At 35.0% G+C, this 17,907-nt stretch overlaps 1 protein-coding gene across 1 annotated transcript; it reads left to right on the top strand.

Moving 5' to 3' along the window:
• The first annotated feature begins 15,902 nt into the window (after positions 1-15,902).
• On the top strand, positions 15,903-17,408 carry LOC145326357 (uncharacterized). Its single transcript, XM_080169665.1, has 2 exons — positions 15,903-17,103; positions 17,280-17,408. The coding sequence occupies exons 1-2, from the start codon at positions 16,014-16,016 to the stop codon at positions 17,387-17,389; spliced, it is 1,200 nt and encodes a 399-aa protein (XP_080025791.1). The 5' UTR covers positions 15,903-16,013; the 3' UTR covers positions 17,390-17,408.
• The last annotated feature ends 499 nt before the right edge of the window (positions 17,409-17,907 follow it).

Raw genomic sequence — 17,907 nt, 5'->3', positions numbered from 1 at the left:
AGTTTTCCGGATATTTAAAAGTCAAAACTTTTATTGGAAAAACATAATTCTTACCTCAACTTATAGCGGAGATAGCGAGAAAAGATAGATAGATAACAAGCAAAAGATATATAGATAGCAAGCAAATTATAAATAGATAGCAAGCAAAAGAAAGATAGATAGTGAGAAAAAGATAGATAGATAGCAAGCAAAAGATAGATAGATAGCAAGCAAAAGATAGATAGATAGCAAGCAAAAGATAGATAGCAAATATAAGATAGATAGATGGAGAGCGAGAAAAGATAGACAGATAGCCTGCAAAAAAAGATAGATAGTAAGAAATGGCATATGGATAAAAAGAATGATAAACGATAACAAAATGATGAAGCTAAAACCCAATAAAAAAACAAAGTTGACAACATCCATAAAAGCGAAGCTCCAGCGAAGAAAAAACGAAAAATAAATCTTATTCACTGTAAGAACTTAAGAAAATAATATTTAAGTCTAAACAAAATTGTACAAAGATTTGTCGAAAACTGCATAAATACAGGATACTGTATTCCAAAAATCAAATGAATAGGACAATTATATCATACAAATAGTTGATGCTAAAAAGTTAAAGATTAGCAGGTTTTAAATGGACTCACGAACTTTCTTGTAACAATCATAAAGTTGCTATGCCATTGCTTGTAATAATATTATAATATGATATGATTAGAGTATTTATCTAGAACTATAGAGTTGCTATGCTTGTAATAATATTATAATATGACATGATCAGAGTATTTATCTAGAACTATAGAGTTGCTATGCTTGTAATAATATTATAATATGACATGATCAGAGTATTTATCTAGAACTATAGAGTTGCTATGCTTGTAATAATATTATAATATGATATGATCAGAGTATCATCTTTTTGTATTGACAAACTTTAATTGAAACTCTCTTCACAATTAATTAGAAAATCAAAACTTTTGGTCCTTCACACCACTAAGGACAAGGTTGCACGTATTCAAAACAAAAATATGATATTTCAGGGTAAATAAAAAAAAAGGATGACGACAACTATAGAAAGCTTAGCTCACAAGTATGGAACAATTTACAACTATTATAATAAGCCAAACAAATGACCGTGTATAGTGAGTAGTAGAGTAAAAGCGCTATTGAAATAGAAATCTAAATATGAAATATTTATCTTAAATAGAATCCAAGAATTTAACATATGCAAGTAAAATTTGATATGACTTTCATAGGTTTTTTTTATACCTTATGATGAAAATTAACAATTCTTTAAGTTGATTTTAAAGTTCATATACATATTTTTTTTATCTAGGTAAATAATTTTTTCTTCTTGAAACCCTGTTCTTTAACTTGTTTTTTTAAATAAAATATGTTTGTATCCCTGTAAAAAGTTTTAGCATACATTGTTTAATCATCGGCAAAGTAGTCGCATCTTTGTTCAGCTACCCGCACAACTATTTAAGATCTGCGGCTAAGGTTACAACCGCCAGTATACTTTCTGCTGCAGCCAATGAAAGATATTTTGGCCGCAATTTTTTTTTAATCCTCTCATTTGCCACTACAAATTACAAATGATATACACTATGCAATTGGTCAATTACAATGCATACTGGCCTATCATTGCTCATTTATAATGTATGACGTCATTTTTTATTGGACACCATATGCTTTTTCTAGTTGTGATACAATAATAGTTATTTCTCGCATCGTATTATACACAGCTTTCCGCAGATATAGAAGGTACAATTATAAGATTAAAACCAGTTTTAATCTTATGATTGTACATTTTTATATTCGTATTAAGCTGGATATAATACGATGCTAGACATAGTTTTTCGTATGGATGAGAACCGGTTCTCATCCACCGGATTCGAATGAATACGAGAAAAAATAATTAGTTCAATGCTAAAGAATCTTAAAACAAAATTCAAATAAATACAGCTATACATTTGAGATTAGGGTCTTATAATATAAACAAAATTTAGTTTTATATTTGTTCTACAATACAATTTGTGTTTTTGAATATTATTGCCTGTCTGGCTTTGAACCGATAAATGTCCGCTGGATTAAAACCTGTTTTGTGTGATTTTTTATCTCTTTTTCTGTGTGCTTAAATTTCTATAGTATGTATGATTAAAATTGTAATTTTTTATTTCTTTTTCTTTACTAGTCTAAATTTTCAGCATATTTTTAGTGTTTTAATATCTTGTTTCTGTATAAATCTGAGATATAATTCTTATGAAATAAATAGTTGACGTAGATAAAAGATCTTAATTCAACAGAAACCTTAATTCCTTTTCATGTAAACATTTTAAACTTTTTTATTCAATTAGATTAATCTTTTTCGCAATTTTTAAAATGTTTTTTAATAAATTTAAAATTTAAATGAATCGAATTTTAAATCTTTTACGCGTTTGCTTTTATTTAATAAAATTTTCTTCATATTGCATTTGAAACACATAAGAACTTTAAGCTTATGCTCTTATGCTTATTATAGGTTAGGTTAAATAAAGTTTAAAGATCCCTGCAGAGATAGTATACATAGAGATAGAAAAACATGGAAGAGCACCCAAATATTTAAAGAAAACAAGTGCTGGATCTTTAAATTATTTTAGTGGTGAGCCGGATCGGGGTGCGCCAGAGGTGGTCCGGAGGTGGGCCGAAGGTGAGCCACAGCCACTGCCAAAAACATTGATCTTGGTGGGCCGGATCGCCTATGCCATTTTGATTTAAATATTGATATAAGGTGCGCAAATCTGGACCACCTCTGGCGCACCCCGATCCGGCCCACCACTAAATGATTTAAAGATCCAGCTAAGTACAATACTGTCCATAAGTAGCACATCTTATAGACTTCTTATCACACAATAACAAACACCACACACGAAAATTCAAGAAAATTCACTGTAAATGAAAATCATATAGCTTTAGCGGTTAACAAGATCCTTTGCTACACACAGGAAGACACACATAATGTTACTTTAATGTTAGGATTGATTATATGACATTGTTTTGTCTTTCTTTTTTAACAAATTTGTTCTTGTTTGATTATAGGTATAAAAATAAATATTCTGTATAGGTATGGAGTTAAAGAAATATATTTCTACTTTCTAACAATTATGTTCTAATTCTAAAGAAATACTGGTATAGAATTCTAATGCCATGGTATTATAAGCCAATAGAAATACAATGAAAATTCTTGTATAAATAAATGTTTGCTTAATAGTCTACAAATTACAAATGTTCTATAAAATGACAGTTTGGATATTACAAAGCTTTTTTATGTTCTAAAGCCGTTTTCTTGAAAGCTAGAAAATGCTAATTAAAATAGTTTAATTTCAACAAAAATTAAGTTTTTTTCTATATTGATATTTCTATTTAGTTCTATTTGCGATGGGGGATGGATAATCATATTAAAAGTTAATTGAAAATTGCTGAATATTCATTAAAGTTTTATTACTGACTTAATTACAATAAAAAGGTTTTGCCTGAATGGTTCCCTTTATTGAAAACTAGCGGCATATAGAGTCTCTATATTCGAAGGGATAATGAAGGACAAAAAATAGTCTAAAACAATACTCAGACTTATTAATAAAAATAAGTATAAATGACGTATAAGAAGCTACCCTGCAATGAAGAACTATATCGATTCAGAAGTTAGCGAGATCCTTAATTATAGACAAAAAAGCTTACTACTTTTTTTATAGGACTATTCAAACTTTTATCTGAGAAACAAAAAAAAAGAATCTCAGAATGCTTTTTCGTGTTCGTGTGTATATGGAACTCTTTTGCAGATGTCAACCTTTGATTGATTTAACCATAGTTCACAGAAATAAAAGTTCACATAATAAAACAAAAAATACAGGGTGTTTCAAGAGAAATGTTTTTCTTTAGTCTTAATTATGCTTAGAAAATAAAACTATTATATAAAATGTTTCAAATATTTAAAAATTATATTTTTAACTAATTATGCCTTAAAAACCGTATTTCCAAAGGCCTTAGTTTTGAAGATTTATTGATGTAAAGGTTGTGGAAAAAATGCGCACATTTTTAAAATTCGAATTGCACGGCTTGTATTAATAGTAGAAAAACGTTATTCATACCGTTAGAATCGTCATAAACTCTAGTTTTTGGATATATAAGAACCCTTCCTACATATAGTATAGAAGCTACGTGGTGAAATGTTCCAACTTACTTAAAACTTTTCAACCTTTCTCACATTTTTCATCGTAGCACCTAAACTACAAATAGCACAAATTTATTACTTATATTTTAAAAACTAGAGTCTATGACGATCCGAACGGTATGCATAACGTTTTTCTACTATTAATACAAGCCGTGCAAGTTGAATTTTAAAAATATGCGCATCTTGATATTTTTAAAAATTGTTTTACGTTGATATGCTCTGCTCAGCCAAGATTGGACTTTTTCATCATTGTTTACACCTCAGAACATTTATCTTACTAGCCTTAATCTGATTGAGAAGATCTTTATAATAATTGTGCTCGTGCTGTTTCTAAACTTGTTCTAAGTGGAATTGTGAGAATATTAGAAAAATATTGCACTTACTTAAATATTCTGGAATAAAATAGTAACACATAAAGCAAACACATTTATGCACTTAATAGTAATACCTAAAATGGAATTTTATTTGTATGTTAAGATTTTCAGTAGCGAAGATACTCTTTGTCGACAACAGGAAAAGTATTCTAAAATTTCCAGGGCTAAAATTACAAATTCTCTGTACCCAAAACTAACCTAGCCAAAGAAATTATTTAGGATTTTGCCAAATGTCTGTCTAGTCGTAGAAAACACTGTAACGATTTAAAAGAAATTTATATTTGGCTGCTATTAGTTACCAATGAAAATCTAATCACTCTGTTGTCCGTCCTTCCGTCTATAACGTTTAACGGATGACTTTTAAGCTATTACAATAAAATAATTTCTCACCTGCTAACAAAGATACCGTGCTATATTTTTATACCTTTTAGAATTACATACAAACTCCTACAGCATAGGTCGGATTGACAGGCATACTGACTTATAAAGTAGCTACGTCTTTATTAAACACATCTTATAATGATTTGATTTTTGTCTATGACTGAAGAATTTAAAGTTTTCATTATTGCATTGCATAACATGTACAACGCATGCACAGATAGGGCCATGGCATAAACAAATACGGGGAATACGATACGTTTATCTTGAGGTGCAATATCCCTGTAACAGGAGAAGGTAAGAATAATGTAATTTTGTAAATTAAGACATGGCCAAGTTTAACAGATGTGAATAATTATATGGCCGTTCACAGGAATAAAACACATTTCATATTCAATAGAAATGTTTTTGTACGCTTTTATATGTCTGTCTATCTTGAATATAATTTTACCTTTTTTATGCCAAACGAAGCTGTTTATAGTGTCCATATAAAAAAAGTCACACAATATAAATGATAGGCCAATACACAGACTAAATTACCAATGGCAGGCCAGTTAACCTTTTAATATACCCTTGGTAGGCCAGGATAGCGTATTTTTTTAAAATGCACTATAAACAGCTTCATGCGAAACTTTGTTTTCAATAAGTGCATCTTTCAAATTTTTGTACCAAAAAAAATATTGATATCTAATCCTGATATGTTTGAAAGCTGGGGGAAAGAATGAATTAATATTTTACTGTTGGTTGAAACCAGGGATTCAGGGATGCAACTAGAATCTTAATATCAAAGTCTATTTGTGAAATTCTGCATTTGTTAGAGGTCAATTTAAGGAGAAAGAAGGGTTGTCATTTTATTACAAACATTTGACATTTTAAACAAGAGGATTTTGTAAATAAGGCCTTGAAAGATGGTGCATAAAAAAATACATTTTCCTAACCTATCTGAAATTTTTGCTCATATTTTCTATCCCTATTTCCTTGCATATAATATTATCCATTAAATCTTTCATAAAGTAATTTTCTTCAGTTATAGTCAGGGAGGGAAGGGACATTAGACTGTAAATTACACTAGTACCTAAAGTTCTATATACAGTTTCTAAAAAAAATTTGGGTTCTTCAATTAAATTTTAAATCGTTTGTTACAAACTAGTGGTGTCCGAACTTTTTATGATAATTTCAATCTACAGAGGGGGTAATACTGTATATCATCATAGGGGATGTATATCAATTTATCTTTGTTCACTTATCCCTTAAGATCCCTGGTTATAGTGAAGCTACTCTTAAAATTGATATGAAACTTTAAGTAATAAATCACTTTTTTTGTAGACTGAAATTATGCCTTATTATTTTAGTTCATAAATCGGAGCTGGATCTTTAAATCATTTTAGTGGCAAGTCAGATCGGGGTTAGCCGAGGGTTGAGCCAGATCGGCTCGGCTTACCCCGATCTAGCTCACCACTTAAATGATTTAAAGATCCAGCTCGGGTTAAATTGAAGGTTAAAGAAAGTAGGGATAAGATTCAAATTAATCAAGTAAATAAATAATATTTCTTCTTAATTCTCTTCAATTACCAGGAATTTTAAGAGAGAGGACATTGAAAAATAATTTTTTGTACATCTTCAATGAAGATAAACAAAATTACCCCTTCTGTATCATATTATACAAAACAAAATAATGGTTGAAAAATTTAAACACTGCTAATTTGAACCAGACAATCAAGATTTTTAAAATGTATACCAAAGCTTGCAAGCATAGGCGTCCAAGGGGGGGGGGGGGGTAATGGGCCATTTGGCACCCCCAAAATTTTTTGAACAATACCCCCCCCCAAAAAAAATTACCCCTACCTTGGGGGTGCCGTAGGCACCCCCAAGGATTTTGGGGGGGGGTATTTACCCCCCCCAAACAATTTTGGGGGGGGTAATTACCCCCCCCCAAAAAATGTTCTTTAAAAAAAAATTTTTGGGGGGGGTTATTTACCCCCCCAAATTGAATGTTCTTAAAAAAAAAATTTTACTGAAAATTTTTTTTTTGGGGGGGGATCTATGATGTAATTGTAAAGCACTGAAGATTCCATAAAATAGATACCTAACTAAATTAAATATTTCATTAAATAATGAAAAAGAATTTCTATAGGCGATTTCTTTTGGGAGGATGTCAGGGTGTCTCAAAACTAGTTATAAAACTTACCAGGACCTATAAGACGCTTCACTTTAAAGTATAATCATATTGGTTCATTGGTTAGTGAGTTAATTATTGTATTTTTATGTTCTAAAGAATGAGATACTACTATATATTTGAATAGTAGTGGCGCCCTTAGCATCTAAGAACTCGTGTTTTCTAAAGGGTAAAAAGGGAGGAGAAAAATAGCCTAAAACCACTGAAAGGATTGACCTATAATAGTGTGGAACCATCATGGGATCTATGTGAAGCTTTCCTAAAAAGGAGAACTCAGTATTAAAAGTAATGAAATCTGAAGCTATAGTCAAATAAACCTTACTTACTACTTTATGTTATAGGATAGTACTTATTAACTTAATAGATTAGGTAGGTGCTTTTTTTACATAATTAAATTACCCCCCCCAAAAATTTTACCCCCGGGGTAAATTAGTTTGGGGGGGGTAATTACCCCCCCCAACAGATTTGGGGGGAGTATTTACCCCCCCCCCCAACAGACTTAAGGGGGTGTAATTACCCCCCCCAATCAAATTTTACCCCCGGGGTAAAAATTTTGGGGGGGTAAAAAAAAATTTCGGCGCGCTTCGCGCGCCATTTTACCCCCCCCAAACATGAATAACCCTCCCCCCTAAAATTTTTTACCCCCCCCCAAAAAAAAAGCTTGGACGCCCCTGCTTGCAAGTCAACGAATTTTGGGTACCAGCCATAGACGTCCTAGGGGGGGGGGGGTAATGGGACGATTAGCCCCCCCAAACGATTTTGGGGGTGCCGTAGGCACCCCAAAAAAATTTTTCATTTTACCCCCGCCCCATTTAAAATTTACCCCTACCCTGGGGGTGCCGTAGGCACCCCCAACCATTTCAGAGGGGGTATTTACCCCCCCAAACAATTTTGGGGGTGTAAATACCCTTCGCATTCGCGCGCATTTTTAATACTAAATATTTAGTAAATTTTAACTTACCCCCCCCAAAAAAAAATTTTAACCGGGGGGTAAATTTTGGGGGGGTAAACTAAATTTACCCCTGCCAACAGATTTCAGGGGGGTACTTACCCCCCCCCCCCCCCCAAGCAAATTTTACCCCCGGGGTAAAAATTTTGGGAGGAGTAAATAAATTTGCGGGGCGCTTCGCGCGCCATTTTACCACCCCCCCCCCAAAAAAAAAAAAAAAAACGAATTACCCCCCCCCTTAACAAAATTTTACCCCCCCCCCCAAAAAAAAAAAGCTTGGACGTCTATGATACCAGCATGATGTCCTCTCCCTACCTGCGAATTACGAATATCAGTAGGTAATTTAATTTAGATTTGCCTGTAAAGAATTTTTGTTATACGTATTTTCTATAATTTGTTTTAAAGAATCATTCACAGCCTCTAATAATTTATAAAATAGAATATAATTCTAAAGTTCTGACTAAACCATAATATAGAAAAGCTACGTTCCTGATTATATCATGCCTATCAATATAGAGGCTAAGAAACAATATTGTTTTAATTACACAATAAACAAGTATGAAAACATAACTAAGCATCGCAGATCGTAAATATAAAACAATATAATGAATAAAAATTTATTACATATTGCATCAAATTACTCAGTACTCAAGGGATTCCTCAGACATCTATCTTTATATGTTATTAATATTAAAAAACCTTTTCCACAAAAACTTTTTTTAAATGTTTTTTTTTGATTATCAATAATAATGCATAAACAGTTTAACTTTTAAATACCAATTGTTTGTCAATATAATGGATATATTAAATGATAGCTAATAGCAAAAAAAAAAAAAATAAAAATAAAAAATATTTTACAAGACCTAATGTATAAACAGCTTAACTTCTAAATACTAATTTTATTCTACAGTATCTATGCAACATAACCTAATTCTAAATACTCTTTCAATAATGATAATATAATAAAAAAGAAAATAGTTTTTTTTTCATATAAAATGTTAAATATTAAAATTTATGTATATTAATGTATTTTTAAACATCCCCCCCCCCCCTGCTGATTATTGCCTCCTGCTAAAAAATTCCTTTCAGTTTACTTTTAACATCCAACTAAACTCAAGGTTGATCATATTATTTTCTTCTTTTTTTAGCAACATTTTCTGCCTTTATAGTTCTACATATTTCTTTATTTTTACCTATCTTTTAATATGTAAATTAAATTAATATGATTTATGTCATTTAGACTGAAGAGGGTGCAATGTCCACCGAAATATATTTCAATAAAAAATAACTAAGAAGTATCAAAGACTTTTTCACTCAGTGAATTTATCATCTATCTTTAATACAATCCGGGAAAATCGCATTTCCCTGATATAAATCTTATATCAGCAATAGTTAGTTATACAGAATAATCATCATAATCATGGGTCACAATAATATTTAGACATCTATTTTCAATAACAGCCGCTTTAGACATACTGACGGACAGACAGACATACTATGGAAATATAAAAGCCTCACTGCTAAAACTGTAGTTGTATTGTTGCTGGAGGCGTAAATTGAACATATTTTATGTATAGGATACCTAATTAATCAATGTATAATAAATGAGTGATTAATTTACTATTTCATCAACCTACTGACAACCTCTAAAGAAGAATAATAGAGATAATTATAAACCTGTTTCACCTAATAAAATGTTTAAAATTATACATATTAGTAAGATAGGTAGACCAAAAATTTGCTACTAAAATGACATAGATTGATATACTCTTTTTTATCTCTAGAATATGATACCATAGAAACTACTCTTTATGCCTTATTTCATTGGTGTACATATACTCAAATTTAGCTCAAAAATCTGATACTATAGTATAGTCTCCTTACGATACTTAAAACTTATTCTATACTCTTTCTTTTTTATCAGTCTATTAATACTCTATTGTATCTGTATATCTATACTCTATTGTAACTGTGTATACTCTAATTTACCTCTAAAATCTGATATCATGGTCTATAGCCTTTGTAATTAATCATCTGTTCTTATAACTCAAAATCTCACACATTCACAAACACACACTCAGACACACTCACAGAAACCCGTATACATATTAAACAACAAATACAATTAAGCTGTATAAATATCTTGGGTTGATTATAGGCTTTTTTTCGACTTAGATGCTAGGGGTGAAGCAATTAGCCTATACAATAAAGTTTTTTGTTTGCTGTAGCTAAAGATCTCTGAAATGGCTTGTTCAATTGGGTAAACCTCGCCGGAGATGTATAATATACCTTCTATGTAGGTTCTAAGCCATTTTCTTGACACTTTTTAATTCTTCTTGAGCGCAGCCACTAGTAAAATCAAACATCACAATACACAAAAAATATTTATTTAGAGGCAAACTTATTTTTTTATATCTCCTTCCACGACACAAGACAATATAATACTCATGCATTTGTATAGAAATTTTTGTCCTGTTTTCGAAATTTTTAGACTATAGTGCGTTGAAATGAAATTTGAGACATTTTCATTTTAAAACTTCAAACAAACCTAAATTTTCTTCTTTATAAATTTATACTTTTTCATATTTTTATCATATTTTTGTGAAATAATATACAAACGTTCGTTTTATTTCGATTGTTTAGTAACCTAGATTATTAAAATAATTTACTTTCACAAAAATAATAGGCTAATAGCAATAATGTTTTTTCTTTAGTGCAAAAAAGTATAATTTAATTCAAAAGTTTACTATATTAAAACTTTTTAGACAATAATTTACCTTTAAGTAAAGCTTCTCCTTACCTCACTTTGTCAGCCTGATTGCTTGCACGGCTGATGAGGGTATGAAATTTTCTCAGATGCTACTTTAGCTAGACCTTTGATAATTATTACATCATTATGGAGCATTTTAATGTGCTTTATGTGCGTATCGACGTTTTCATCCTTAATTTTGATTGATATGTTTTAATCAAGTAGTAAGTTTTTTTTGTCTGCAGAATCTTGCTACGTTCTTCTTTACAGTGTAGCTTCTCATTGGTTCTGTGATGGCTTTAGGTTATTTTCTTAGAATATTTCTGGTTATCGTATTAGACTTTTTTTCGCCCTTTCATAATCATATAGAGAATTTAGAGCCTACAGATGGAAGGGACGCAACCACTTGTAAAAAAAATAAATAATGTATTTTATAATGTAATGTATAAAGATGAAAAATGCCGTCTGAATAAACTCTGAACGCTACGTTGAATAAAATTTGTTGTTTCTCGAAGTTATGGCTGCAGGGTAATTGTGAAAATATTGATATTTTATACATACAAACCTCCTGATGTTAAGCTCTTATTGAAGCTACCGAATGCGGCAAAGCATAGACAGACATATAATTACTCTGTTGAATATCAATAATCCTTAACCATAGGTAGGTTCGCCGTGACGAGGCCAGGGGGCTTTTTAACTAAGAACCTGCACTCGGCACCTTGGCAAGTCAATATGGTATAATCAAATATTCTCTTCCATGGCTACATCCCCAAATGACAAATAATTATCATTATGGGGTGTTGACAATTTACCGAGAACTAGGGTAACTTAAAAATGTCGTCTTTTCTAATATAAGGCTGCTTCTGATTGGTTGATCACAATACTAAAATTAAATCAGCTGACTTTTGTTTACATCCCCCCACAGTCCACACCAAACCATTGTGATCACACAAACTTTTCTTAAACTTTATTTCTTTTATTTTGTATTTTTAATCAGAAGTGAATTAAATCAAAACCAAAAAAAAACAGTACATAAAAATTCCCCGCAGATTAATTTAGGTAAGGACGTAACTCTGGCCGCAGTGAAATCCTTTAGGTGTAAATTTTCTCTAGGCCATTCAAAAATAACTAATATTCTTTTTCAGAATATTAGCTTATTTAAAATGTCCAATATGAATATGTCCAACAAGATTGAAAATGTCCCCCAACTCGAAATGGGGAAGAGAGATGAGTCTGGAGCCGGTGGCCAACTCATCCCTGAAGCTACTGCCGGGGGGGCCATCCCAATGGAAGAGGGACTGGTTGGGACCCCCCAAAGGACTACAGGAAGCCTCGAATCATCAACAAAAACGGTCGGTAATTTTAATATTTCCGGCGTATCAGTCCCTGGGACAAGCAAATTTCCGAATAGGAGATTTGCTTCTCCCAGGAGAATGTCAACTTCGGCGCTCTCAGCGCCGACTACACCAGACGGACGTGGTACTACTGCGATGAAGGATGCCGCTGTTTTTACGCCATCCAGAGCAGGAAACCCATCCGGCGCAGGTATCTCCGTGGGGGCTGCCGCTGTCTCGACGCCACCCCCAGGGAATGACAATGGGAATTTGATGGATAAAACCATCATTTCCCCCGACAGAAGTACGGACGATTTTGGCCAGTTTCTGGATACATTTTCAGAAACTCTGAATGATGGAGACGGCTGCAACACTGACAAAGGGGAAGGGGAGGGGTGGCAAGTGGAAAAGAAAAGGAAGAGGGGCAAGGGGGGGAAAACAAAGAAAGGGGAAAAACAGGTTGTCAGTGGTGCAGCTGTAGCCAGCAATCAGGGCAAGAACAGAGCCCACAAAATCAGGGCAGAAAAGAGAAGGGCCAAAAGGGACGAGATGTCCTTCTCCAAGGCGACCAGAGTCGAGGGCCTGCAGGTGGATGTCAGGGCGGTGCCAGACAATGATGATGCCGGCGCCGATGCTGACCTCCACACGCTGGACCAAGATGACTGGGACACCATTGAGGCGGAGCTGGAGATGGCCCTAATGAGTGAGGGCCTCGACAAAAATCTCGAGGCCATTGACATGGGAAAGGACATCTTGGGGAGGGGGCGCAGGAACCATGGCTTCTGGGTCAAGTGCCGCAACCAAGCCACAGTTGATTTCCTGCTCAGGACAATCCGGCAAGCCGGAGTGCCCGAGGGCAGGGAACGGCTGGGGTACAAGTATGCGGCATACGGCCCAGGGGAGATGCCGTTCGTGTGCCTCTCCGTCAAGAACCTCAAGAGGTTGGCCTGGAAAGAAAGGCCCTTAATGGAAAGCTTTCTCAGGTTATATAATCCATTTTTAAGGGAAAAACATCTGAAGGTGGTCAAGGGATGTTTGAACAAGGATGAGGAGCTTCCAGAGGGTGCTAAATTTTTTAGCATTGTCGTGGAAGTAGCCGAGGACGCCCTAGACAACATCCTTGACCAAGGCAGCCAGCTGAAGACCAGCATTTACACATACTCTGACGTCTGGGGTAAAGCTCTGGAGGATTGGAGTGAGAGGAAGAAGGAAGGTTTCCCACCCCTCCAGGAGGGAGCCTCCATGCAGGAGAAAATCTAAGTATTTTTCTATTTAGTATATTTATATAAATTTTTCCCCCTTAAATAATTTTTATAAATAATGACGCCACCTACTCAAACTAGACTAAAATTTAGTCAAATCAACTTACATAAAGCAATCGCAGCTACAGCAGTACATGACAATTACTTAAGTTTAGGCTTAAATAGTAACAACATTGACTTTACCTATGCAGGATTTGTCTCTCTGATACAAGAGCCAAATTTTAATCATAAAAGTTTTAAAATTACTGGTTTCTCAAAAAAACATAAGCTTTTTTGTGGTAAGCCTAATACTAAGAACAGGGCAGGGATCTTAGTATCAAAAAATATTAATTGCTGGCAGATAAATCAGTTCTGTTCTCCGGATATGTGCTCAGTGGGCATGCATTTGGAGGATGGGACCACTTTAGTCATTTCTAGTGTATACATGGAATATCACCAGGGACCGGGAGCACCACCACCACCCCCGGAACTGCTGAGAGAGCTTACAACTTTCTGCAGGACCAAAGGATGGTCCCTACTAATTGGTAGCGATTCTAACTGCCATAGTACAGCTTTTGGCAGCTCAAATGACAACCGAAGGGGCGTAGAGCTCATGGAATGGCTGTCCTCCACAAACTTACACATTCTAAACAAAGGTAATGATTACACTTTTTCCGATTGTAGGAGACAAGAGGTAATTGATATCACAATAGGTGACACCAAAGTCTTAGACAAAGTAGTAAACTGGCAGGTATCTAGTGATGAAACAATGTCAGATCACCGTAAAATTGAATTTGACCTCATTGTAAGTAAAAACATAGCTGACCCAAATATGGACAACTCGTACAGAAATGTAAAAAAGACAGACTGGTCTCTCTTTGGTCAAAATTTGAACAAAGAAATTTCAGGTATTGATACAAGTAGTGAAAACATAGACATACTAACGGATAGATTAGAAAATGCTATTATCAACTCCTATAACTCTAGCTGCAAGCTGAGATTCTTCAAAGGTAAAAGAAGACCACCTTGGTGGAATGGTAATCTTAGTCAAACACAACGTAAGCTACACAGAGCTAACGTCAAAAATCGCAGGTATAATACAGCTGAGACTAAAGAGGCATATGACAGGTTAAAAAGTAAGTATAAATCTGACATCAAAACAGCTAAAATTGAGGGATGGAAACGTCATTGTGACGAACTTTCAGACCTCACCACGGCAAGCAGAATACAAAAAGTTCTAGCCCAGGGCAACAAGATTGAACTAGGTACAGTAAAAAATCAAGAAGGTGATTTCACCTGCTCTCCAGAAGAAACTTTAAAGGTATTATTAGACACACATTTCCCCAGTGTACCAGAGGAGGAACAGTATGTCCCTAGAGACTTTGGGGTAAGTAATCTAGATATTGACAACATTGTGAACAGACAATCAGTTAAGGCATGCTTTAAAAGTTTCAGTCCATATAAATCCCCGGGCCCAGATGGCATTTACCCAGCCATGCTACAACATGGCTCAGATGCCATTCTGGACCTAGTCACACATATCTACAAGCTAAGTATTACACAAGGTAAAGTACCTAAAAGCTGGTTGAGAACTAAAGTAGTTTTCATACCAAAGGCTGGTAAACTAGATTATAGTAACCCAAAAAATCTCAGACCCATCAGCCTGACATCCTTTCTCCTGAAAGGGCTTGAAAGGCTCATCTTCTGGTATCTCAACAGGACCACCTTTAAGTACAACAAGCTTCATAAGAACTTGTTCAGTTACAGGGAAAGTATATCTACAGAAGATGCTCTCCATAGGTTAGTACACAAGGTTGAAAAATCACTCGAAAAGAAAGAGATCACAGGTGCCCTCTTTCTAGACATTGATGCAGCCTTCTCTAAAGCCAGCATAAGTAGCATTATCAACAACTTGGTAAGGAAAGGTATAGATCCAGCTATTATAAAATGGTCAGAACACCTGCTCACCAACAGAATAGCCGAAGCCACGCTAAACGGTGAGTGTGTCACAAAGATCCCCACCAGGGGGACACCACAAGGTGGCATTATGTCCATCATCTTCTGGAATTTAGAACCAGATGATCTCTTAGATAGGTTCCCAGATGTACACCCCAGCATGATAAATGCCTTTGCTGATGACTTAGTGGACTTAGTCACAGGTATAGATATATCAACCATAGAGGATCGCCTAAACCAGGATGCTAAGGTAATGGAAACCTGGGCCACAGACTGTGGCCTTAGTTTCAGCGCCTCAAAAACCAAAATCATGGTTTTCACCCGAAAACGCAACATCAGAAACCCCATAGTCAAGGTAAATGGTGAGTTAGTTGAAGTTGTTAAAACCTTTAAGTACTTGGGGGTCACTCTAGACTCCAAACTCACCTGGACCAAACATGTAGATAACATCACCAGGAAAGCCAATATTGTAATGAACCAATGTCGTAAAATGCTTGGGAAAAATTGGGGGCTCAGACCCAAAGTGTGTAGGTGGATGTACACTAGTCTGGTCAGACCCATCCTTACATATGGATGTCTAGTTTGGCTAAACAGTGCCTACAAAACCACACACATTAAAAAACTAGAAAAGGTCCAGCGCAGGGGGTGCCTTGCCTCTCTTAATGCAATGAAAACCACAGCCACACAGGCCATGGAAATTATTTTAGATCTACATCCTATAGAAATTCATATTAAGGCTCTATCACTGAAAAGTTACCTAAGGTTGACGAGGAATGGTAACTGGTCACACAAGGAAGGAGAGGTCACAAAACCTGAAAACCACACCAACAGAGTTCTAAAATTGGCAAAAGAACTCCCAGAACTATCACTGCCAACAGACAAGCTCATCAACAAGCAAAGGGGTGAGTGTAATTTTATTAGTATCATAAAAACAAAAGATGAGCTGAACAAATATCAGTTTAAGCTCACTCCATCAAATGACAGCACCATTCATGTCTACACAGACGGGTCAAAAACCAAATCAGGTAGTGGTTTTGGCTACACAACCAAAGGTATCAATATCAAACAACAGGGATACAGGCACCTAGGTAAGATTGCCACAGTGTTCCAAGCGGAAATCCTGGCAATGGAAGCTGCGGCACAACATCTACTAGAAATCAACCCCATAGGTAAAAATATTAAAGTACATATTGACAGCCAGGCAGCTATCAAAGCTGCAAGTAAGTATATAGTGGACAGCACCTGCGTGGCGAGAGCCAAACAGGCACTAAACAGACTAGGTAAGAAAAATATGGTGGAACTTATCTGGATCCCAGCACATGTAGGTCACAAAGGTAATGAAATTGCGGATCGCCTAGCCAAGCTTGGCTCCGCAATGAACAACAAACAGGTAATCTATCCAGAACCACATGCACCCATTCCTATATCATACATCAATGGTATAATCAAAGAATGGGCCGACAGGGCTCATCAACAGAAGTGGATGAGTCCTGCTGACCCAAGATTCTGCAGACAAACAAGAATGTTTCTGAAAGAAGCCAGAAACAATGTCTGGAAACTCATCCAGAACAAAAACAGGACTTTTGTCATGTATGCATGCCAGATCCTGACTGGCCACGCTAACACTAATAAACACTTATTTAGAATGAACCTGGCAGACAACCCAGGCTGTCAACAGTGCGGATTCCATGAGGAAACCATCGAACACCTCATCGGCTATTGCCCCAGATACAACAAGCTCAGGCTGGAGCTATTTGGTAACAACACCATACGGACCAAAGACTTCCATACCTTGAGTCTCAAGCACATATTGAAATTTATAAAAAAAACAGGAAAATTTAGAGTTTAAAACCACAAGTTTAGAGAAACATATATTATAGGCGGACATGGGACATCATGTCACAATAAGAGAAGGCTAACATATACTATTTAGGTTTGCTAGCCAAGAACAGTGGTAACAAAGCAGATGGGTCTGTGGACAAGTGCGTAGCACAAGTTTGGTCCCTGCCTTGGACAAGATGGCGAAGTCGCCCAAGTTCCTGAGGCCTGCTACATTCTGATACCTGATATACATACAAAATATTTCACCAGACATCGCCTATTTAATGTACAGTTTGCTCAGAAGATTTTTAAAAATTAAACAATTTATGATATTATTTTTACTTTTTCTAGTTACTACAACTCTCGTTGTTTTTTCCTAGAGAAGGAAGGGGTAATACACCTCCATAAATTTTTCTTTAGTCAGGGCAACCTATCCTCCGAAAAGAATATAAAACTTACATAGTGCTAATAGTAGTTTCTTAAAACTTATGGGACTTCAATTTACATTCAGAATAGTTATTTCTCGCTTCGTATTATAAACAGCTTTCCGCGGATATAGAATGTACAATTATAAGATTAAAACCAGTTGTTTTAGCCCCGAGGTGCCAAAGGCACGGGCTAAAAAAATGGTTTTAATCTTATGATTGTACATTTTTATATTCGTAGCAAGCTGGATATAATACGATGCTAGACATAGTTTTTTCGTATGGATGAGAACCGGTTCCTATCCACCGGATTCG

This window comes from Acartia tonsa, chromosome 8 (assembly GCF_053477335.1).
Source record: "Acartia tonsa isolate MP-2025a chromosome 8, ASM5347733v1, whole genome shotgun sequence".
NCBI lineage: Eukaryota > Metazoa > Arthropoda > Copepoda > Calanoida > Acartiidae > Acartia > Acartia tonsa.
This window is presented reverse-complemented; position numbering and strand designations above follow the sequence as displayed.